Here is a 24,888-nt window from a genome sequence, read left to right on the forward strand (position 1 = left end):
GTAATTGTGAGTGATGGCCTTAGAAGCTTTCTTTTTCGGAGTCTTATCAAGCGTTTGCTTGATGGAACTCATTCCCTTGGAAGAGAGAAAGCAATGACAAACGTGTCTACGTGCGTATTGCATACTCCTGTAGTGTGGAAAACCCGGTGCCGTGCAGTTTCCGGAGAAAGTTAGCATTGGAATTGAAAGGACAGGTCCACCCAAAGGAAGCCTAAGGCCTGACGCTCACTTTAATCGCATCAATATAAAACTACCGCCTCCCCGTTTGTCGCACTGGGTTGGGCTGAGGGCATTGCGCTTTCGCCTTTTCAGAAGAGGCGAACCGGCGAACCTGCGCCCCGCGCGACCTGCAATGATCAGCCCGTTCAGCTACCAAATATGAGCGAAAAGGCGAAGCCAAACCGCATTCCGCCCAGCCGCCTCTAGATCCCGATTAGCCATCATCACCTATGGACTGATGTCTCGGTAAGCCCAAGTAGTTGAGAATGAAAGGGATTGCCTTTGGGTTTTAATATTATTTAACTAATGTATTCTTATTTTATTGCCCTGTACACCGCCCTGAGTCCTTCAGGAGAAGGGCGGTATATAAATCAAATAAATAAATAAGTCGGGGTTTTTTTGGGGAATGGCGAGGAAACGGCCCCGCTTCCTGCCATAAGGGGAAGCGATTAAGCACAGCCATCTTTGGGGGGGGGAAGGGGGGGGAAAGAGTTCATAAAAGCTTCTCTCTCTTTGACTCTCGTCGAGAATAAACGAATCTGGCTCCCAACCCTTTGGAAACGCGGGAAATAAAAGCCAGCGCTAGGATGCGGACAGAGAACCTAATGAGGGCCACTTTCCTGCGGTTCGTCAACGCAAGCGAGGACAAGGGCTGAAGGCCGAATCCGTCGGGATTTCAAAACGTGCCGAGTCTGGATTTGCGCGGTCCGTCTCTGGTTTACTGGTCCTCAGAATTTACCCAGCTTGGGACGTGGCTTTGCTTGCCTGGACGTTAAAGTCCCGTGTTTAATTTTAGCCTGCGTCTTTCAGGGGTGTTCAGAGTTAAGGTCAAGAAAAGTAAACGCTCGCCGCGACGGTGCGATTGAATCCCGTTGTTTTTTTTTAAGAGCTTTGCTCGCACTGTCACGACTGCCAACTTCTTTTTTTTTCACCATACCGTACCTTGTCAGAACCCATCCGTGGATGGATGGATGGATAATCGTTATGTGCGAGTCAGGCCATTACGGCTTATGACACAAGATCTTGGCTAAAAGCAACGCCTCCTTAGCTTAGCGGGGTCTTTGAACCCAGGCACGGGTTGCCGTATTGCAGAAAAGCAAATTCCTTCCTACCTACCTACCTACCTATTTTACTTTTTGCACACGAGGTTCCCAGCATTCCATTTTTAAGGAAGGATGAATGGCCTCCATCAGCACTGCTGGCACCTCTCCTTGGGGATGAACGGCCTGAGGCGAGGAAAGCGCCCGCAAGCTAGCAAGCGGGGGGGGGGAGGGGGGAGGGGGGAACGTGAGCATCGTTCTTCTCCCGGAGCCAGGGCTGAGCAACTCTGGTTCTCCCAGCCAATGTTGCAAAATCCAAACTCCCATCGATCTCGGCTACCGTGAGAGATGATGCGGAGGCAGCCTGCCCACCCGGGTGCTGCTCCTGTCGTCGACATCAAGGTGGCCGGGAAAGAGGGGAGCTGTAGTCCAGCAGCTTCTGACGAAGGAGGCGGCTGACAGAGCCGCTGGATGTAAGCCGCTTCAGCAGATGTGGACACGGACCCGTCCCACCCATCCACCCTGCGGTCCTCGGGAATGACCGCCGCTGGAGGCTTACTGCCAAGGAGAGTGGCTTGATCCTTTGAGCAACTGAGCTTGCGCTCCAGGCCGAGGTCTTTATCCTGGCCCCCGTGCTTTGAAAGGGGATCGCTCCGAACCGACGCGCCCACATCGCTGCTTACATTTCTTCGCTTCCTCCCCCGCCCTCCGTTTACCCAGCCCTATAAGCCCCCCCCTAAGGAGAATCACCGTCCAGGGTGGCTTTGCGGCGCTCGGATTTCAGCGAGAGGAGGCAGCCGGTCCCGACGCGTCTCTGACCGCCCCCCCACCCCACCCCACCCCTACGTAACCCACGGGTAAGACTCCTTCTGGAACAGAAAGCGTTAATAGCACGGCTGGCCCTTAAAGCTGCCCGGCCAGCCTTTCTCACCACGAGGAAAGACGCTCGTGAGAAGAGCTAAAACGGCGGCAGGAAGCATCTCTGCTCTTTTCCTTTCCTTTGGCAGGTTTCCCGCAGGAGGCAGCTTTGGATAACCTCTTGATCTGCCCGGATCACTATTGCTCTACTGTGCTCCCCCTCCCAGGTGTATTGGATTTCATTTCCCCCGGGATGGCCGACGACTGGCTGAGAATTCTGGGAGTTGTAGTCCCAACACCCCTGAGAGACTCGACGATTGGGGGTGGGGGGGGGGGGTGGAGGAAGCTGCTCTACTACACCATCTAAACTCGGCGCCCTTTACACGTGCCAGGTCGCCGCTCCGTCTTTTCCTCTGCGGTGGATACAAATCCAAGTTAACGGGTCCGACCCAAGAAGCCCCCGACCGGAGAGGCGATCTTGCTGCTGAATGAAAAAACCCCGCGTCTTCCTAAGCAGGTTTCCCTCGGCTCCCTCCAGTTCACCATCGGGGGGGCACCGGACCCAGGCCTCGAGGGAAATGCTTTGCCCCGGAGATGCCCATTTTCTCCCTCCCCTTAAGTCGCAGCCTCCCCTCCTCCGGGAGAAGCCGGGAGCAAAAGATACCAGCGCGTCCCTAAGAAGCGGAGCCCTCCCAGAAGACCTGTAGCGCCGCAGTGTCAGGTTTTCCGGAAGGGGCGGGCTCTCAGCCTTTGAAAAGGGCCAGAAAGGCTGAAACTAGTTGGTTGGTTAACTCACGTTGAGAGTAATGCTAGAGCAGGGGTGTCAAACTCAATTTCATTGAGGGCTGCATCAGCATTGCGGTTGCCCTGGGGAGGGGGGTATGGCCAGGGTGGGTGTGGCCTACTGGGTGGGCGTGGCTAGAGTGCGTATGGCCTACTGGGTGGGCATGGCCAGCTCTACATCGTTCCAATCAAGGGTGCCTATGGGGGCCTGGGCAGGAGTGGGACAGATCTGAGGGTCTCTGGCAGAAGGAGGGTCTCTGGGCCAGAGCCAAGGCAATGGGGGCCCGTTCCCTCACTGTTTCCAGGATGGCTTCGTGGGCCGCATGAAACCACTTCGTGGGCCGGATCCGGCCCCCGGGGCCTTGTGTTTGACATGTCTGTGCTAGAGGCTTGGGTTACACCTGGTCAACTTTGGGAAAAGGAGTGGTCGTCATTGCAAAAAATTATATTTTAAATTAGGAAGATGAGGATGGGCTTGGCCAAGGAGTTCTGCCTATCCAGGCCTGCTCAGGTCTAAAGTTTGATCTGAAATTTCCGTTGCTTAAACCAACAACCAAAGCAATCCTCCCGACTTGGGTGTTGAGCTACAAAGTCCAGCAATGCGTACAGCATATTTAGAATTGAATAACTGAAAAATAGTAACTTCTAGAGGGTCACAGGAGCCAAATACTAGTTTTAGGATAACTTATAAAATTGGGCTTTCCTGCCGGACAGGGGCTGTGTGGTTTTCAGATTTTTCTGAGGAATCATTAATTGCTGGAGAGCTAAGTGCCAATTTGGTTCCATGTTTTAGCTTCAAAATATAAAGGTAAAGGTAAAGGTTTCCCCGCACATGCATGCTAGTCGTTTCCAAATCTAGGGGCTGGTGCTCATCTCCGTTTCAAACGAACGCTGTTACCTTCCCACCATAGTGGTCCCTATTTTTCTACTTGCATTTTTACGTGTTTTCAAACTGCTAGGTTGGCAGAAGCTGGGCCGAGTAACAGGCGCTCACTTTGTTATGCAGCACTCAGGATTCGACCCGCCAAACTGCCGACCATCTGATCGACCACGTCCCTTAAATATAGGAAAATATATGAAGATATAAAAAGTGTCTCCTTTCTTGCTTTACAGCTCATATTTGTGCATTAAAGAGAAGGCAGCCTAAGTTAGCTTCTGCTAGTGTAATATGATGTTGGTTCAAACTTATGAGTAATATTACTGTAAGTCCCAGTGCTGCACAGTATAGGAGCAACTTTGAGTGCTCTTGAGACCTAGTGTTAAAGAGACATTTAGATACAGTCTGTTTCCATAGATACCTTGAAAATATCCCAACCTATACAGAGCAATGAAGGTATATCAGGCTGTTTATTCACCTAGTGCAGGGGTGTCAAACTTGCCACGTCAACTTGCCACATCACGTGATGTGACACAACATATGGTGACTTTTTTCCCCTTGAGCTGGGGTGGGCGCGGCTTCCGCGGGATGCATCCAGCCCATGGTCCAGCATTTTGACACCCTTGACCTAGTGCAAAATAGATTGTACTAATTGGAAGATGTTCTGCTTGTTTTTAGATAAGGCCGGGACATAGGAATTTCTACTTGTCAATGTGCCACACTACTAAACTACCATCCTGGCAATTGGTCTCAATGGGGGGGTCTAATGACAAAGGAATTATATGTGGCCTGAACTGTGAATTGGAGAATGAAAAATCTCCTACATCATATACTGATATCACCTGTAATACTCAGTCTAATAATTTATTTCTTGCAAAATAAACTTTCTCTTTTAAAGGGAGGGAGGGGCATTTAAAAATATATGTGTACTGTAGTGGTGAGTATTTGGCTACAATTGGGGAGATTCAGGTATTTGTCCATAGTCAGCCAGAAAGCCTTTGGGCCATATGCCAGTGTAGTTATTGTCTTGCAATCCAACCAAATTCATAGGCTTGTTGATAAAACTGGAGCTCATGGAGAAAACATTAGGAAGAGTTTCTGGAAGAAATGTAACCCACACAATTACCAGTGAGTGCTACATAAAATCTTCCTCTGAAGTGTGATTTTTTTTTCACCCCAGTTCTAAAACGTTACTGGAAGTGAAAATATTTTCATGTGCAGAAATAATGAACACGTGGGCTGTCTCCTTCTGTTTAATTCAGTGCTTCTACACAGTCCAAACAGCATTGCATCTTTGCTCCTTCGTCTAGAATAATTGCCCCTCCCAAGGGCCATATTTGCATTCATTACTTCAAATACAGCAGAAAAGAAACAAAAAAAGAAAACTAACCTCTTAGATATTATAAGGCAATTGTGAATCTTAAAGAGAGCCTCATTAGGGAAAAGAAAATTTTAATATATTTGACATGCAGCAGATGCTTAAAATGTAGCTTTCTCATAAAAAAAACCCACAGCACTTTCAGCATGAAATTTAGCACTATTCCTGAGCCACATACATAGCTGTTGTGGGAGAATGGAGCATTTTATTTTATTTTATTGCCTGAAAAATATAGGGATCTCCAGGATGTGACAATCCCCAAAGACTGGATATATGTGGGAAAATGTTTAAGCTTTTTATCACGATACATCTCAGCCTAAGACATCATTTTGGAGTTCATGAAGCCACAATTATATTTTTAGAGGAGGCAGCAGTTGGCTGAAGTTGGCCCATGCAGGTAGGTGAGGGACTAGAAACTGCACAGCATTTTGTAACAGTTACAACTTGCATTACTTACTGGTTACTTCACCTGTTTGTAGCAGTTGCTAGATGTTGGTGATGCTTTGTGGTAGGAAGGAAGGAAGGAAGGAAGGAAGGAGGGAGGGAGGGAGGGAGGGAGGGAGGGAAGGAAGGAAGGAAGGAAGGAAGGAAGGAAGGAAGGAAGGAAGGAAGGAGTGGGAATAAGTGATTCTGGAAGTTTCAAAAGGCCATTCTGATCTAAACTAAGGTAAGGATAATGGTGACTAAAATGAAAGCAATTAGTAAGCCACCATAAGATAATCACACACAATATCAACCATAATAATTATTTATCAAATGTATTGGCCACCCATCTTACCACTGGTTGCTTTAGTGGATTTCATGTCAGATCCCTGTCTGCTTTCAAAGATGGAGCCACCACCTAAAAACTGGCTGTCCCAGTAGTGACATTCCAGCTATGGAACACTTCCCCTTGTTCTTCACTATAGCATCTTTCCTTGTCCCCTTTCCAACTTGCTTTCAAAATTTACTCTGATGAAGACATCGGTATATCTGAAAAGCTTGCATATTTTACAACACTTGAGGTAGCTTAATGCCCTATTTTAGATGGGTGGATTTTTTTCCCCTTAAACAAAATTCTCACAATTAGGGGAAAGGTTCATTGTATTGTATTCCTATTTATTCAGATAAAAATGATATTCTGCTTTTATAATATGTATGTAGTATTTAGAGTCAGGCAGATATAAATAAAACTGTCATTTTTATATGAGATCTATCTTCATTTTCACTGACGTTTAAAAAATAACCTTTTAATCTTGCACCTTACTTTGCATAGACCTTATGATATTTTTGTATTCCTTTAATTTTTTATGTTATATTTCAGTGATTTCTTCCCAATTGTGCCCGGAATATGCTTCACTGCTGCTATAAAAATACCTCAAGCAAACAAACAAACTGCATTCTTCAGAAATGTATCTGTTCAGCTTAATGGTGTTATGTATTTAAAACCTTGTGAAATGAATAATTAAAAGTACTATCCATATATATACTTACCTCAGAGTTCATTTTAGCCTGTTGATCTTCTGAATAAGCATGAATAGGTTCAATTTAAATAGCTCACTGTGTTAGAAATGCATAGGTCTGAGTGCTCTTGTAAAAACAAGAGAAATAAACATCATCTGTTGTTGATAGTATTATTAGAAATTATGAAAATGGAACCGCTACAAATATTAACTGCTTTTTTCATATAAATCTTTAACTAAAACTAGGCTTGAACTGAGCAAAAATGCTCATGTTTTGCCCCACTTTTCCACCAAGAAGGGTGAAATGGGCTACCTTAGGCAGCAGTTCTTGGGAAAAATAATTTATTATTGGTTTCACCACTCTTATTGGAATTACCACTTTGGATTTTCTGCCTCCAACAGGAAACTGTTTTTGACACTGTGTTGGCCACGATTTGTTATATTGGTTCTGTACTGTATTTACATTTTGACTTTGAAAAAATTCATTGATGTAACCTGCCTAAAGTCACAAATTATGGAAGGCACAGTTTATCAAATGCTGAAATAAACCAACTTTGTTCCCGCTGAAATCTGATCTGGCTTATCTGCTATCATGCATTCTGCCCAGTGCTGAGTTTGCTAACTCAGAAAACAGCTTCTGATAGGCCTTAACCCTATTTTGTTTGCAATTTCTAACATTTTCTTAAGTCTACACACTTTCCACCAAAGAACTGATTATGCAGCACTGATTATACATATAACTTATTCAGAAGTTAGTTTTTCATATTTTAAGAGGACATATTCCCATATAAGCATGTTCAGCACTGCAACCCAAAACCTCCGTATCATTTCATATTATTTGTAGGTATACATAAAATCCTGTAGCAACATGTTTGAAGCTATAGCTCTAAAGTAGCTTAAAGTCAGAAAATGTATTCACATTTCATTCCATTCCTATTTGTGCTTTGCTGTCTAATCAAATGGCATTAATAGTTCTGCATTATGACTAAAGGGCTATATTATTTTGGAACTACAATACCTGCATGAAAAGGCGTATTTCTCATAGAAGCTGATGCAGTCTCTTCGAGTATAGTAACATTCATATTACAGCAATATTGTAATCTAAGATGACTGGATCATACAGCATTGTCTCTTTGAAACGTGCCTTGTTTGACTTGTTCTTCTAACTGATCCATCAAAATATTCGAACTCCCAGTGGACATCAAGCCAGAATGAGAATGATAGTTAGCCTGAATTACACCAAGTTGTTTACACTGACTGAAATCTCCTGGGAGATTTCCTGCTTCATGTGTTCTGCATGTGTCTCCTGAAAACCCCGGGTGTAGATCCCAGCACCCATTCAAAAGATACGACCACGAGAAGCAATCATATTAAATGTACTGATTTAAAGTTAAATTAATTTGAGATAATCCAACTTTGGTTTTGTCTTGATTCTGTTCACTTTTCTGTCCTCGTCCACTGATTTTATGTAAAGTGGCTAGCCAAAGACCAGATCATACTATCATACTGAAAATATTTCTGACTAAAACAGCTGTGTCTTCATAATTACGGAATAAGTGAGACATTCAGCATGATGAATGTTTTCTAATAGCTGATATTATCATGGAAATTGCATCTCTCCTTAGGATGGTCCTATATTTAGCCATCCTGAATTTCCCCAAAAGGAAAAAAAAGTTTCATCTGGCAATACTTTTGGACAACAATTTACAGACTTATTAAGGATGATAGATTGTGATATCATATTACCATTGGGAAGCCATGCTTATATTAAACCTAAAAGTTTCCTTCTTTTGTATGGCTTTGATCTGAGAAATATGTCAAGTATTCAAGTACCCAGATAACTTATTCTCCATAAGTAAAGCATTTTTCTAATGGGAAGTTGTTTAAAAGTAGCATCTAATCAGGGGAAAATTGTCCAGAAAAATTTCATTTCACAGCAAACAAGCTTCCAGGACTGAATATTTAATAAATAAAATGTGTGAAGCTCTAATAAATCAAGACTGTAGCTTTATATGGAACTACCCACTGAAGTGGAAGTTAAGGCTTTAAAACTATCTGGTACTGTATTCTTTATTTCTATTTCTAAAATAGAAGTGTGTTCTGCCTAGTAACAAGACCAATTCTATGCTCCTTGTTCTATAAAAATAATCCGTCAAAAATCTTTCCACTGAAACAGCAAACGTTACAAAGAAGTGATGTTTGTGCATAAGAAAGAGTTGGCCCACAAACCTCCAGTGAAATAAGCCCAAGACAGACATCATTCCATCACACTCCAAGGGCAGATATTTTCCAAAGGAAAAGCTTGTTAAATAATTTATTGATTTATACAAAGCCTTTCCAACTAGTAGGAGTCAGAAAGCAACTGAAAATCAAGTGAAGCCGTTCTCTCTCCCTTTACACTCTCTTAGAACAAACAAAACAAAATTAAAGGAAGTGAAGCCATCCAAACCCAACATTTAAAAAAGAGAAAGAAACCTTTTCATTTTTACACTAGAAATATACATGAAAAAAATCTGCAATTTTCTATATACACAGCTGAGCTGGTATCCTCCACTCATATACAAAACAGTAACAACAGCTTGATTGTTAGGAGCAGGAAAGGGGGGGGGTGGAGGAGTGGAAATCACAATTTCAAAGGCAGCAGCTACTCCATCCTTAGGCCACTGACATCCCAGCAGCATTTATGGACCCCCCCTTCTTTCCAAACGACTAGAATCCAATGGGATGAAAGTTTTAGGCTATGGTTGACATTTAAAGCAGTTACTTTGCACAGGACATCCCAGGAATTAAACAGGCTTCAACTAAGTGCAGATACACCTAGACCAGGGGTCTTCAAACTTGGCAACTAAAGTCTTATGGACTTCAAATGCCAGAATTCCTCAGCCAGCCAGGGCTGGCTGAGGAATTCTGAGAGTTGAAGTCGACAAGTCTTAGAAAGTTGCCAAGTTTGAAGACCTCTGACCTAGCCCAAAGTTATGCAGCCTGGGGCTCTTCTGGGATAGGTGAGGCTCAACCTCCTACCTATCTAGTCAGCGCTGATGGAGCCACCAATATAACCCTGCAATCAAGTATGGCCAAAATCAAGGACCTGTTAAAACATCTGCAACCCTACATTCCTTTTGAACTGGAGACAAAGTCCCCTTCAGGGAGGCAGGTTTGCTCCCTACTCGGGTGTCTAGGGCAGGGGTAGGCAACCTCGGCTCTTTTATGACTCATGGACTTCAACTCCCAGAATTCCTGAGCCAGCCAGGCTGGCTCAGGAATTCTGGGAGTTGAAGTCCATGAGTCATAAAAGAGCCGAGGTTGCCTACCACTGGTCTAGGGTGACACTAGAGCAGGGGGTCTTCAACCTTGGCAACTGGTGGACTTCAACTCCCAGAATTCCTCAGCCAGCTTTGCTGGGAGTTGAAGTCCGCCAGTCTTACAAGTTGCCAAGGTTGAGGAGCCCTGCACTTTTAGAGAGCCGGTTCTCGGGAGCAAGTCCCGGATGGAAGGGACCGTCCTTGGCCTGGCGGCTAGGCCTGAGCGAAGCCTCTGCCCTTCGGCTTAGACGCGCTGCGGAGCCCTCGCGAATCCCGCTTCAAGGCCACGTGGCCCGGCCGCGGCCTAGCCCGGCTTGCTCCGAGCGCTACTTTCTTTCGAGTTGCACCCGCAGCTCCGGTTTCCGAAGTCAGGAGAGGGTGCGCAGGAAGGGGCTGGGCTGGGGTCGAAAGGCGGAGAAACCCAGGCGTTACCCCCACGGAGGAGGCCGGCATAAGCTTCCTTCTTTCCTTCCTGCGCAACGGGACAGCGGCGAAGAGAAAGGGCGGCCATTCACGGCCATAACTTATTCGGTAAAAATAGATAATATTTATATACATATACAGAAAGGAGTTTCCCCGACGGGCGGGGCTGTACACGACGTGGCGGCGGCGGCGGTGGCCAGTCCCGGGGCTGGCGTCGACTACCCTGCTTGGCCGGCGGCGGAAAGGAGGGAGGGGACGGACGGGCGGGCGGGCGAGGGCCGGGCCGCAGTCACGAGGGGTCCGAGGCGTTGCTGCAGGGGCTGAGCAGGGCCAGGGGAGCGGCGGCGGCGGCCGCTTTGTGCTTCTTGAGGAGCCGCGTGATCTTCTCGTCGTCCGAATTGGGGTCCAGCGGCTTGTTGTACTCGTCGTCGTCGTCCTCGTTCTCCGAACTCTCCTTCAGCTTCTCCGTCTCCGAGTCGTGCTTCTTCTTGGCCGAGGCCATCTCGGCCGCGTGCCGTTTCCGCCATTTCGTCCTCCGGTTCTGGAACCAGACCTGGGCCGGGGAGGGGAAAGAAAGAGACGGGTTAGAGCAGGGGGGGTCTTCGAACTTGGCCCTTTTAGGACTTGTGGACTTCAACTCCCAGAATTCCTCAGCCAGCTTTGCTGGCTGAGGAATTCTGGGAGTTGAAGTCCACAAGTCCTAAAAGGGCCAAGTTCGAAGACCCCTGGGTTAGAGTCAGCCGCCTGTTGCCTCCCGAGGACGATCCGGAGAGGTCCTTCCCCTTTCCTAAGCTTCAACCAAATCCAGTCGGAAGGCCCGCTTTCCCTTCCCCCCTCCCCGGCCCCGCATTTTCTGGAAGTGCTGAGGAGCCGTCGGTGGCATCTCCCCCCGCCGGGCCTCCTCCCTTCGCCTCCCGCTCTTTTTCGCGCGCGAAGCCGGCGGGAGCCCTGAAGTAACCCAGAAGGCCCCCTCCCCACCCTCTCTGAAATGGCCAAGGAGGCCCGCAGGGCAGCTGGAAGGAGCCGCGCTGGAGGAAAGGTTGCAGCTCCGAGCGCCTCGGTCCTTCGGGAAGACTTAAAAGCCCCGAAGTCGCTTCGCAGCAAAAGCGGCCTTGCTTGCGAGGGCTGGCGACGTTGGGGAGCGGGGAAGGGAGAGGCGAGTCCCTCAAGTAAGGGAGACGTCGATCTTTGCTAGCCTTCCTCTTTCCACCCTCACGCTCTGGTGTTTGCAACGGGATCCTGTGGACTTGGGAATAAGGAGGAGAATAATGGGAGGAAACCCCTCGACGGTGTTAATTCGGGTTCTCCGGATTTCAGTGTCTTCAACAGCGACACAGATATTTGGTAGAAAGATTGGCCAATAGAATTGTGTTTTTTTAAAAAAATTATAATAATAAGTAACCTAAATAGCTAGAAATGAACGAACTCCTCAAACTGTAAATGAAATTATTTTAAATTTTAGTAAGGGAGGGAGGATAGAGAGAAACTCAAAGTTATGACTTTTACTAAATGTTTATTAAAAGTTTTTTTTAAAAAAATGTGCAAACCGTTTTGGATTTTCTTTTTTTCTTTTAAAGCAGCTCTTCAACCCAACCAAGATTCCGGGAGAGAAAGAGAGAAGAGACATGGAGTTGACATCCTCTCAAAGTAGAATTGCGCATACCCTATCCTTCTGGAATTTTTGCCGTTTTATGAGTTGTGGTTTCTTTTGTTTCTTTGTTTTTTGAAACAGCATGTATTTTTTTTAAAAAAAAAACAAACCTCTAATTTGAGCTATTATTTCCTTAGTTTGGAATTTGGATTTCCAGGCTGAAAATTGTCGATTTCCCAACTGTAAATAGGGCACAACTAGAATGCCAGAATCTGAGTGGGATTTAGATATAAGAGCAACAGGGCTTGTTTTGCATAAATAAATTTGAGCAGTACATTTTATTCCTAAATAGGTTTCAGATACTTAAGACGAACATAAGGCAGAGGATGCCACTTAGGTAATATCTTTGCTTATTCCAAAATACATATGCTATTTAAATCCCTCACCAGTATGACCAGTTGCACCCCAAGGCCGCAAAAATAGGAATTTTTATGCAAACATACAAACATTAGGAGGTATTGTACTGGAGAGCCACCTAAAATAGGTTCCCTATATCCCACTTTGAGTGCCCTAACATTAAGGATTCTGCTAAAATAGTGCAGCAGTCTGATTTGAAGATCAAAACAATTCAGGGCAGGTGTTGGTATACATAAAAAACTTGTCAATATCACTTTTGTGAAGCTATGTCTTTTTTTCTGAGTCATTGCACAATTCCAAGAAAATTTAGTTTAGGGTCCTATGTTAGGTGGAAGCTCATGTACATTTAAAAAAAATTCACATTTTGCCCTTGGTATCTGGAACTTGGTATAATTATTTTTCAACTGACTGCCTTGCACTCCTTCTGCAGAAGACACCTGCAGAACAATTTGTCTATGTGCAGGTGCATAGGCACAGGCCTCCAAACCATGTCACACCATTCACTCATTCCACCACCAATTAGTCCTTTGTAGAAAGGAAATTTCCAAGAACCCTGCTTTCAAGTAGGAGGGCTTTCAATTGTGCCATGAGCAGATTTACTCCAAAATAAAGTCCCCTTTGATTTAAGGAGAACTCCCAGCAAGCAGCTTTGAAATACAGATGAACCACTTTCACCAGAAACTAAAGCCAGCTGAACTGAATAGAACTTACTTTCCAAGAAGCCCCTTTGGAATTAATTGCTAACTTTGCAGTCCTGGGTTGGTTGGTTGGTTGGTTTGTTGTTTAAATTCTTCGGATATCTTGGTATATTAATCACTGGATTGGTGCTATCTAAATATCTTCCAATTGAAAACTTAACTTTATTTAAACTTAGCTTTTCTTTCTTTCTCTCTCTTTCTTCTAAATAAATCAAATAAGAAAAAACTCACTCGGAATATGGATATTCTGGGTGAGGTCCACCCAGAACAAATGCATCAAGCCCTTAGCCACACATTAAGCAAATCCCTCAGCCTCTTTAAAGCATAGGACATGTTAGTATCAATGTATCTTTCTGGCCTTCTGGCAACCTTTAAGACTATTTTTCTTGTTTTCAAGACAATTAATTCACAGAAAAACCATAGTACAAGAGTTGTGGGAGAAATTCCAGCCTTCTAGAAAAACTAATACTCATAGCCACTAACTTTGCTTTAAAAAGAGGCTTTCTATATTCAAGAAGAGATAATCTTTAAATTTGTAAAGCATCTGGTTCCAAGCCATATTTTAGGCTTGGCCTATAACTTCTTTATTTTCAGTTCAACAGGTTCTTATTTCAAAATCCCGCGTTAAGCAAAAATATTTCTGAATTCCTTGCTTCCTGAGAAAATGGTGAAATTGCCTTTCTGAACATGTAAAGAAAAGCTCTGAGAGGATTTATAATGCAAAAGATGTCTCAAACTTGGCTAGGGGCAAATATTCAATTAATTAGCTTAGATTTTATTTCCAAAAAGGTTCTCTCATTTTTAAATAATTTGCATCTTGCCAGGAATATCTTGCTTTCCCCCTCCAGACCTTAATCATTTCATATTACCTCACTGCTAGAGTCTGAAATGAGTGAAAAGGTGAAACAGGCACTGGTGGGGGAGCAGCAGAGTAAGTTTGGAGCCAAAATGAATGCCGAAAATAGTGTCCTTGCATTCAACCTTTTCATAATATTTTATTTCTTATTTAATAGTAGCAATGGACATTTATTTTAGTATGCTAGGAAGAAGTTGATCTGTGATAAGTATCAAAAGTTTCCCAAAGTTCAAGATTTGCTTTGGGTTGTGTGGGTTGTTTTTTTTTTTTTTTGACACCCAGGAATGAACTGTGTGCATATGAGCTGTCTGACTAGCAGGAAACCTAAGGTTTTGACAGGAAACCTAATTTTGTTCTAAGGAACCTGTAGCTTGCCTTCATTCGCGTTAAGTACAGCAACAAGGCAAAGGGGTTTCCGCCAAGAAAACTGGCACAACCCGAACAAAACTTAAGCCAGGCTTTGAATCCTAGGTAAAGGTAAAGGTTCCCTCGCGCATCCAGCTCTAGGGGCCGGTGCTCATCGTCTCCGTGGTCATGTGGCCGGCATGACTAGACGCCAAAGGCGCACGGGAACGCGCTGTTACCTTCCCACCGTAGTGGTCCCTATTTTTCTACTTGCTTTTTTACGTGCTTTCGAATTGCTAGGCTGGCAGAAGCTGGGACGAGTAACAGGCACTCACTCTGTTAAGCGGCACTCGGGATTCGACCCATCGACCTTCTGATCGACAAACTCAGCGTCCTAACCCACTGAGCCTAGTGCTAATTTGGGCATACTTTCCCTGGACTAATTTCTAAGAGGCTTCCGGCTTCCTCGGAGACCATCCGCTCTAGTTCCCCCGCGGCTGACACCAGCAGCTCCGGAGATTTAGAATTTTGCAACTTGCTCCGCCATTTGGCCCTCCCTCCCTCGGTCCGAACCTGCCTCGGAGTTGTTGCTACGACGGAAAGGCGAGCTCGGCGCCCCCCTGGCCAAGAGCGCCCCTACCTTGACTTGACTTTCCGTCATCCCCAGCGAGTAGGCGAGGCGCGCTCTTTCCGGCCCGGCCAAGTATTTCGTCTGCTCGAACGTCTTCTCCAGCGCAAAAATCTGCTGGCCCGAGAAGGTCGGTCGGGAGTGTTTTTTCTTGCCGTCCTTGTCCAAAACCATCCCAGCCTGGGCTGAAAACGAGGAGGAGGAGGAGGAGGGGAGAGGGAAGGGGAAGGAAGAGCTCCATCAGCGCCTCGAGAAGCTCCGAAAGGGGAGCGCTGCGCAGGAAAACCGCGCCGCTTGCTCGGCTCTGCCTTTCGGCCTCGGACCGGCATCCTGAAGCGGCCGACTTGGGTCCCGCGCTAGTGCGACAGCCCCCTTCCATTCCCACGGCGGGGCAACCCGAGGAAAGGGAAGCGCCGTCTCCCCCGGCGGACGAAGGCCGAGTAAGCTCGCTCGCGCGAATCGAAAAGAAGAAACCTTTGGCCCGCAGCGTCGGGAAAGGCCGCCTCCCCGCCGCCACCCCCTTCGCTTTCCCCGCCAGGCTCAACGGACTCTCGGAGGTAACAGCAAGAGAAGCCCGATCGGCGGGCCTCGGAGCCGGGTGGGACCCTCGAGGGAGTCCGCTACCGGGCGATCCCGGCGACCTCCCGTCCAAGAGGGAGGGCTCGGAGCCACTTTTCGTTCAAAATGTCCTAGAAACCGCTGCCAGCCGGGCAATCACTCAAGGCGAGGTGGAGCCGAGCGTGGGCAGAGCGCTGCCGGAGAGCCCTCGCTAAGCTGGGAGCCGGCATTTGTAAAGCGAGCCCCTACCCCGAACGGGCGCTCGAACCAGTGGGCGGTAAACGTCGAAAGGGGACCCCGATGCAAAGGGACCCCTCGGATTTCTGCCTGCCCGCGCCGCCTCCGCTCCTTTTTGGCCTCCCCGCCCCTCCCCGCCCTCCGAAATTCGCCTTACCGGGACAGGCGAGCCGGGGATCCCTCCAGGGCGATCCCTGCATAACTCCGGGCCAGAAAATGGGAGGCCGTCCGGGCAGCTCGGCCAAAGGCTTGGGGTATCTGGAGACGGCGGCCGGATTGAAATACATCCCCGCGGCGGCCAGTCCGTTCAGGCGGGGCAGGCCGGAGAGTAGGTTGCCGGCGGCGGTGCCGGCCACGGGTCTCCCCAGGATGTCGCTGATGCCGTGCGGCGTGCCCAGCGGGATCTGGGCGTTCAGGCCGCCCAGGGCGGGCGCTTTGAAGCCGGCCGGGCTCTGCAAGGCGTAGGGGAAGAGGGAGGTCTTCATCTCGGCCATGTTGTGCAGCGCGGCCAGCGGCGTACTGCTGAGCACGAAGGCGCCCGGGCGGTTAGCCTCCATCTGCCCCACGGCTAACATTGGGGAGCATCAAACGGGGGAGGCGGCGGCGGCGGGAAGACCGGGAGGGAGGGAGGGGAGGGGAAGGAGAGGGGAGAGAAGGGAGCCCGCCGGCCGCCCGCCGTCCTCCAACTCGGGAGAAAGCGAAGGCGGTCCACCCTCGGCCTCCCCGCCGGCGCGGAGAAAGCGGCAGCCGAGAACCAAGACCAGTCGCCAAGTTTGGGCGCTCCCCGCTTCCAGGCCACGACCGTCCCGGGTCCCGCTGCTTTGCCGAGGAGGGCCAGCCCAGCCGCGGTCGCCCGGGGTGGGACCTTCTCGGGCCAGGGGTGGAGGGAGAACAGGGCGTGGCGGGGGGGGGCCGAGAAAGAAAGCGCGGGAGAAAGCCGAGCGGCCCGCTCCGACGGCGCCCCGCTTGGAAATCCTGCAGTGTTGCGGCGGGGAAGCCGGAGCCCTTTCCTCCACTTGGCCCCGGTTGGCTTTTGCCGCGCGGTCCCTTCCTGCCGGCCTCCGCGGAGCTTCCCCGCCTGGGCGAAAGAGAGTCGCCGGCTGGGACCAGATGCGCTGATAACCTCGCGGCCACCTGCCAGCCGCGCTCTTCCATTGGCCGGGATCTCTTCCGCGGCCGCCGCTCTCAGCCAATGGCTGGGCAAGCCTCCCTCTCCCGCTTTGCATCCGACGCCCGCCCAGCGTCTCCTTCGGACGGAGGCGGGGCAAGAAGACGCACATGGGCCGGGAGGGGGCGGAGCCAAAGCGACGCCGCTGGAAGGTTTTGTGATAAAAGTCGGTCAGGGTACTTTTTAAACGGCTGTAAATTTACCAGCTGATTTATCTTGCCAACGATTAAATAAATCCCGCGGAATGGGAGTTTAGTTAGGCGTAAGCTTCTCTCTTTTTTTTTCCTCCCCCCCTTCTGCGTTTAAGCCAGCGTTTCCCAACCTTAGGAACTTGAAGATGCGTGGACTTCAACTCCCAGAATTCCCCAGCCAGCATAGCTGGCTGGGGAATTCTGGGAGTTGAAGTCCACGCATCTTCAAGTTCCTAAGGTTGGGAAACGCTGGTTTAAGCAATAAATTCTGGAAAAAAAAATTAATAAAGTACGGCGTTTATGTCACTGAAGCCCTCCGGACCTTTTCGCACCATTATTCAAAGCCGCTTTTAACCAATGAAAGCTCTTTTTTTTCACTCATTCCGCTTTTCTGCTTTTTTCGGAGACCGCTAAAAAAAAAAGTCTTTTTCCACGGCAGAAGAAACAGAGCGACACAAACGGATTCTGTGAATTTGCCGTTTCCTTTCCTTGCCCGCCCCCCCCCTTCATTTTTTCCATTTCCATTTCCAGACAAAATTGTCTTCTGTTTGATCTGGAGGGGGTTTCTGAGTCTGTCTCTCTTTCGCTTCCGAGGGTGCTTCATCTTTATCCTGCAAAATACCTTTTTGTAGCAGATTTCGCGTCCCTACTGATTACATTGGAACCGCCGCCTCCCGCGCTCTCGATTTTTCAGCCCGACTTTCCAAAAGCAAGCCAGGGAAGGCGAGGGGAGATCTTTTCCGAAGCTCCTCTTGGTCGATCCTTTCAGTCAAGAGTTTATTTTACTCCTTAGTATGAATCTCTCCTTGCGCGTTCCTTTGTTGTTCAAAAAAAAAAAAAAAATAAGGTCACAAATGGATCAGTCGAGCGAACTTTCCGATCCAGCTTGAAGCATACCTCGAATTCGTGCATCCGACGACGCCTGATGTTTGGGGAAAACCTCCGATAGTTTGACTTTTTAAAAGAAATTTTGTTTGGTTCTTCCTAGGCAAGGGCTAGTTTCTTAGGCCAGTTCTGAAACTAATATTTCCTCTTTTACTCAGAAATGATCCTTGCTGGTTTCTTGGAGGTTTTCTGCCAGAGTTTTGTAACTAACTGCATTCAGCTGGCGCTCCTGATTAAAGGCTGGATCCGAAAGCGGCCCAATAATATTTAAAACATCCAGGATGGCACAACCAGCAATAATAGTGACACTTAATTAAAGTGAACTGATTTGAATCCGAAATATACCAAGGCCCAAGAGGCGTTCACACCCCCCCCCTTCCCACCAAAGTTCTGGGAAACAGACCTTGACTTCTAGGCATGAAGAGAAAATCAACCGAATTATCGTGAGGGATCAACAAAGCCTTGTTTTTTTTATAAGTGGAACATTAAAACCCAACAGCTTCTCTTGACTCTTCCTGGATATTTAAGAGTTGTGAATGCTAGGAAAGGACTTGAGAAGGGGAGGCCAAGACGAAGGAGAAGCCAAAAAGGAAAACAAAAAAGCTGCACCAATAAAAAGAAAGAAAGAAAGAAAGAAAGATTGTGCAAAGGCGACAGCGAAGTAAAACCAGATCTATTTGGAGATCTAATCTGGGTCGGTCACGGGAACCAGAGGTTTTGTCTTTCGAGCTTTTGGACTCGTGCAGAAACCCATCCTCAGGGACCTTCTCTGCAGCAGACCTATTTGGACTTGCTGGTGGCAGAGGAAAACAAGCTCGCCGACCATAGTTGTATCCCGACTGTGGGCGAGTGGGAACATTAAACCTGTTGCCTTCCACGGGCCGGTCTCGGAAGCAATATTATAACCTGTGAAGCGGAGATCCAATTGCTACAAAATCTGGGATAGTGAATATGCGCAAGGGTTTTTTTCCCCCCTGCATGGAAAAGAGCATTTTCTAGATACGTGTCTCACATAATAGAGAACTCCTTTTTGCTATAATTTTCGCAGAGTTATTGGTTCTAAGTGCCATTCAACTTTCCGGATTCTACCTCCCCTTCTCCTAAAAATACTTTCTTTAGATCAAGACCAATAGGTGACTATAGTACTTGGACCAATATTTTAGTTGGTTCCTTTTATTTTATTTTTTATTTATTTTAATTCCATTTATATCCCGCCCTTCTCCGAAGACTCAGGGCGGCTTACAAACTTAGCAGTAGCCTTCATTCTATGTATATGCCTGCTTATTAGGGCTTTCACACACACCCCCAAGCGGCATTATTACAAAGTCAGCTTATTGCCCCCAACAATCTGGGTCCTCATTTTACCTACCTCGGAACGATGGAAGGCTGAGTCAACCTTGAGCCTGGTGGGACTCGAACCTACACTAATTGCAGGCAGCTGGTGTTTTCTCTCCGTTTCTCCCACAGTATCCTAACTATTCCAACTGAGAAAGTTGGATTGGTGTCCCAGGTGTCGTCTCCAAAATCCGAATTTCCCCCCCCCCCAAAAAACACCCAGCTGCCTGCATAGAACGAGTCCTCGCAAGAAGCAACATTGGGAAGCCACTGTTCTTGTGACCTTAGGTTATACATTTTCTTGGGAGTTTAAATCCTGGGGTGTGAGTGGTGGTGAGAAAGAAAAAGACCTCTGGGCAGAGAAAAGAAAAAAAGAAAAGAAAAAAAGAAAAGACGAGAGGAGAGGAGAGGAGAAGAGAAAGATAAACTGTTTCTCTGGAGCAGGGGTCCTCAACCTTGGCAACTTTAAGACTTGTGGACTTCAACTCCCAGAATTCCTCAGCCAGCTGACTGAGGAATTCTGGGAATTGAAGTCCACAAGTCTTAAAGTTGCCAAAGTTGAGGACCCCTGCTCTAGAGAGTGTCCGTTTCCCCCTTAATTTAACACTCTTCCAACACACTTTCATACTTCCAATGAAATGCTACTCACAGGTGCCTTGGGACAAACCACAGTGGAGCTGATTTTCTAATAGAAGGCCCTGCCACCTATGGAATTATTCGTTTAGTTGGAATCTTATAGATAGAAGAATTGGGGAGGGGGGCGGGGCGGCTTTTATGAGCACTGACTGGCCGGAGGCAAACTCGGAATCAGAGGGACTTCCGCGATTTCAGCTACTCGGCGCTCCGATCTGGGGCCAACGGAGGTGATCCAGTTTGGGGGAAATATCGACAGAGGACACCGATCGATCCCATGGGACTTCCAAGCAATAAAATCAATGGCACTCTGCCGGAAAAAAAAAATTCAAAGGAAACGTGGCTGTACGTTTTCCTATTAGTTAATGCCTTTCCGATGCGCATTCACAGTTACAATATATAATGCTATTCGGCCGTGTGGAACAGAGGTTATAGACCGTTCAGCAAACAAGTACACATTTTTAAGCCAAAGCTTGCTTCGAAATGACTTCTCTCTTTTAAGAAGATCCTGGTTTCCTTTCCCACCCCCCTATTCTCTCCCCCCCCCTATTCTTTCCCGAGTTCTTTCTTTTACAGAACCAGGTCACAGCAGCGAACAACGCCTCTCGTGTTATGCATCAGGATAAGATAAGCGAGAAAGAGTAAGAATAAGAAAAATACACGCATGTACGAAGTTCTCTAAAATGCACGCAACAGGTCAACCCAAACAGGCGCAAGCCACAAACCTAAAGAGAATAGGTTTCGAGATGCGTTTATCAGGCAAATCGCAGCAAATCAAGCAAAAGAGGACGGGGGGAATCCCTGATCAGGAATCTCGGCACTTCGTTAGAAAAGGAAGTATTTTTTGGGGGTGGGGGTGGGGGCGGGAGACTTCAAACGCGACTTTCACTTTGGCCTGCGAGGGTCCCCGCGACAGCCTTCCCCCAACCTTCTGCCCTTCCTGGCATGGTGGACTGCAATCCCCATCATCCCTAAACAGGACCAAGGAACGGCTGGGAAGGAGGTCGGGGGTGGGGGTCCGCAATTCATCTCGGGAAGGAAGGCTAAAAATTCGTCGACCCCACCAGTAGCCGCCTCGCTTGTGTAGGGCAGCGTTCCCCAACCTTAGGAACTTGAAGATGCGTGGACTTCAACTCCCAGAATTCCCCAGCCAGCATAGCTGGCTGGGGAATTCTGGGAGTTGAAGTCCACGCATCTTCAAGTTCCTAAAGGTTGGGGAACGCTGGTGTAGGGCGTGCCCTACAGAAAGAGGCTCCGTATCTTCTCTGGCAATTCATTTGCCTGGAGAGGTTTTCTTCGCTGGCGGTATGCAACCAAAAGAGCAAAGAGGGTGTGTGTGTGTGTGTGTGTGTGAGGGGGGGGGGCGCCTAGTTCTCGGTCGTTTTTAAAGCCCCCCACCCCTCCTCCGGGACGGGAAGAGTCGCTCCTCGTTTTCAGACGGCCACCAATTTAGGGCTTTTAGCTGCAGCAGATACGGAGGGTCTACGCCCGACCCCCGCGATTGCTCCGAAGAGGCCGAAGGAAGAGGAAAGGTGGGGGGGGGGCGTCCCACGAGGAGAGTGGGTGAAGGGAAGAATTGCTGGAGAATCCAACGGCTTGGACTGGTCAGGACGGGGAAGGGTGGGGGGTGGGGAAGAGAGCCGACCCAGGAAGGATTCAGATTTCGGGGACCCATGCATGCCTCTCAGCTGACCAGCTGGAGTGGAGGTAAATTTGTATCCCAGCTCTGGACCCCGAAGGATGAAGCCCTTTCGCCACTTTGAGGGGCCCTTACCGTCCCAGAAGGACAGCCAAGGCATGAATCTGAGGGAGGAAGACCCCGCTCAATTATCCTCTTCCTGCGGTACCTAATGGTATCGCTCAGCAAGCGGGAGATGGAGGATGTCATGGTCAAGCCACGTGGAGAGTGCTTAGTGGGAAAGGCAAGGGGGTCCTCTATTTGTGACCGGGGGAGGGGAAGATGGAGTCACCTTCTGCCTTTCTCCAAGGAGCGTTGGAGAGCAGGCCCACTTTATTGTGCGAACTGGAAGATGAGAGAACCGCAAGCCACAGGATGGTTTCCCAAGCCTGGAGTGGCTCGAAAGCTGTCTAATCCACGGCCAGGGACAGGTAGGCAATCCCTGAGAAGTCATTCTGGAGTTTAAAGCTCAGAGGTATCCCGGGAAGGTCTGCAGAACTTTTCAGGCACTTCAAATACTGAGTTTTGTGATATATTTACACAGTCTCCAGGAGAATTATTTGCTCCCTTCTCTAAACATCTCTCGTAAAGTGTTGGTCCTTTTTTGTGGAAGTAAAATTGGGGTTTAACTATTTGCAGTGGTACAGCTAAGTAAAGGTAATGGCAATCCTTGTTCAAATGGCCTTGTGTATTAGCTGCAAAGCACCTAACCCAATCAGCATTCCCTTCTCCCTCATAAATTCTGCTAAGCTTGTAAGCCGCCCTGAGTCTTCGGAGAAGGGCGGGATATAAATGGAATTAAAATAAATAAAATAAATAAATAAATTCCACAATTCTATGCTCTTAAGGATATTACTTCCCTGGTAATTCAGTTCCGGTAAAAGTCAAGAAATAAGGAAAAAAAACCAACAGCAGAAAGAAAAAGATTTCCACATCAATAGTGTTGTCGTTTCTTAAAGTGTATTTGAAAATCACTTACATTATATTAACACCATTAATACAGGACTAACGCACGGTTTATGTGAAAGTACCGGTAAGTGCCATTTTCTTGTAGGAAATGTAGGAAAAGGAACACCTAAACAATGAGACTATCTCTTATGGAAGGAAACTGTGCTGAACTGAATTACAGCCCGTCCTTGTTTAGCAACTACAACTGGGGCCAGCAACTCAGTTGTTAAACAAAGCAGTGGCTGAGTGAAGATCTCATGACTGCGCTTAGGATTTTACCTCAGCTTTTCTTTACTTCTTGCTACTTCCTTATGTTCCTTCTTCCTCCGTTTTCCCTCTGAGGACGGCGTGCACTAAATGAGCAAGAGAGAACAAGAGCAGAAGGACACAGGGAAGATCATAAATGTGAGGACTGACTGCTAAGCTTTTTTTTAGGCCTGTACTGTAGTAAGGTTGAAAGTCACTAAACAAGGCAGGAAGCAAGGACTCTCTGTGCCTCCATAGTTTGACTCAGTTTGCTATCTGGCCCCGTTTCTCTCTATCCATCTCTCTCTTTGTGCTCCTCTTTTGCTTTGTCTTTCTCCCCAGCTTTCACCGCGATGGTTCCAGCTAATGCAATTCTTTTTTATCAGGCCACTTTGAATGGCATTCTCCTGGCCATCCCTTGCAAAAGGTGGTTGGTTATATAACCAAAGCACTTCTAAGCCAACGGCTTACTAGGCTGTCTTTCCTGCGGGAATGGTTTCTCCAAGCATGAACTTTCTTCACTACTTAACGCCAAATCATAGGGATTTGTTGGCAAATTATACAGAGTCGCTGTCTCAAGATCTCCGGACACCCAACATTTCTGAAACAGGCTGTCTTGATGAATATGTCAGAATGCATTTGTCAAGGCTGCTAACATCAGATGTTCTTGCTTTGACAACATGTGGAGAGGCAGTTTTGCTTCTTTAAAACTTGTGTGTTACTTTTAAAGTTAGAATTAGTTGATGCTGGGGGGGGGAGTAGGAAGAATGTCTCTGAAGGCTGTTTTGAAGTAAGAGAAGATAAGAATTTGGCGGGTTGTTTAACAGGAGGGAAAGCGTACAATTCAAACTAATTGGAGAATGTGATTTATGACGGTTAATTAGAGGGAGGAACTGCGTTTTGATACTGTGTGCTTAGTAGGGGAGGGGAATCCAGATTTCGGCTTGATCATGTACATGCAGAAGCTATGCTCTGATTAAAGACTCCTTAAGGTCAACAATGCCTCGAGGTTCTTTGAAGAATTGCATCTGTCGGAACTATGACAGCATTAAGGCAGGGGTCTCCAACCTTGGCAACATTAAGACTTGTGGACTTCAACTCCCAGAATTCCTCAGCCAGTCTACAAGTCTTAAAGTTGCCAAGGTTGAGGACCCCTGCATTAAGGCACTAAGAGCAAATGGTTCCACGCTCAGGAGAAAGAGTTTTGTCTCTGGGCAAAGCAAAAACAACCCATTTTCACTCAAGCTGCATTTTACTAAAAAAATATTAAAAATAATATTTTAATATTAAAATATGTGTTCTTTGTAAAAGTACTTTTAGCTGCTCACCACTTGAGCCATTTGTTTATGTGCTCAAAAACCCAATACATTAATAAAAGAATGGCAGTGAATAAAAATAGATGTCGATAATAAGAAAAAAATCCACCTTAGGGAATGCTACGATTGTTACACCTAAGATCCACTAACCCTAAGGTAAAACAAACTTGTGAAAGCACAAGACATATCCAATGCATCTTCAGAGAGGAAGCTACTTCTGGATGGGCCACAAGGGGATCTCATTACAGAGAAGTTAAAATATAAATTTAGTTTCATGTGGGTTTCAATTCCACTGAGTTACAGAATAGTTTTAAGGATACAGTCTCAAATGCTCTATGTCCTGTAATTATTTCTGTGATCTTCTGCTCTAATTCTCTCTTAATAACATCAATCAAAAATGCAGACATGCATATAATAATTTTAGTAGGTCTATCATCCACCTTAAGATTTTCGATGGGTTGACCTTCAGTTGATTAATTAATCGCTGACATTTAAATAAATACAGCTGCCATGCAAACCTAGTAAAAGTACCTTTTGGAAGGTCTTGAGAGAAGGTGGAATTATTTTCTGTTGTGAACCCCCTCCCCACCCCCCTGCAACATAGCAAGCCAAATGAGTTCTCCTTGCTAGAAACACAGGCCTTATTGAGAATTGTGGTGCCTTCCTCTATACAGTATGTCTTGTCCTGCAAATTCAGTTTTCCAATCCTACCTAGAAATTTTCTCCAGATGTTTTTTTTATTTTTATTTTTTATTTTAATTCCATTTATATCCCGCCCTTCTCCGAAGACTCAGGGCAGCTTACAAGCTTAGCAGTAGCCTTCATTCTATGTATAT

General features: G+C 47.0%; 1 protein-coding gene across 1 annotated transcript; it reads right to left on the reverse strand.

Annotated features, from left to right (window-relative positions):
• Window positions 1-10,611: 10,611 nt before the first annotated feature.
• On the reverse strand, window positions 10,612-16,227 carry NKX6-2 (NK6 homeobox 2; the record flags this gene model as incomplete). Its single annotated transcript, XM_083363641.1, has 3 exons — window positions 10,612-10,875; window positions 14,870-15,042; window positions 15,810-16,227. 3 exons carry the CDS (start codon window positions 16,225-16,227, stop codon window positions 10,612-10,614), a joined length of 855 nt encoding a protein of 284 aa, XP_083219767.1.
• Window positions 16,228-24,888: the final 8,661 nt, after the last annotated feature.

This window comes from Vipera ursinii (assembly GCF_947247035.1).
Source record: "Vipera ursinii genome assembly, chromosome: 5".
Taxonomy (NCBI): Eukaryota; Metazoa; Chordata; class Lepidosauria; order Squamata; family Viperidae; genus Vipera; species Vipera ursinii.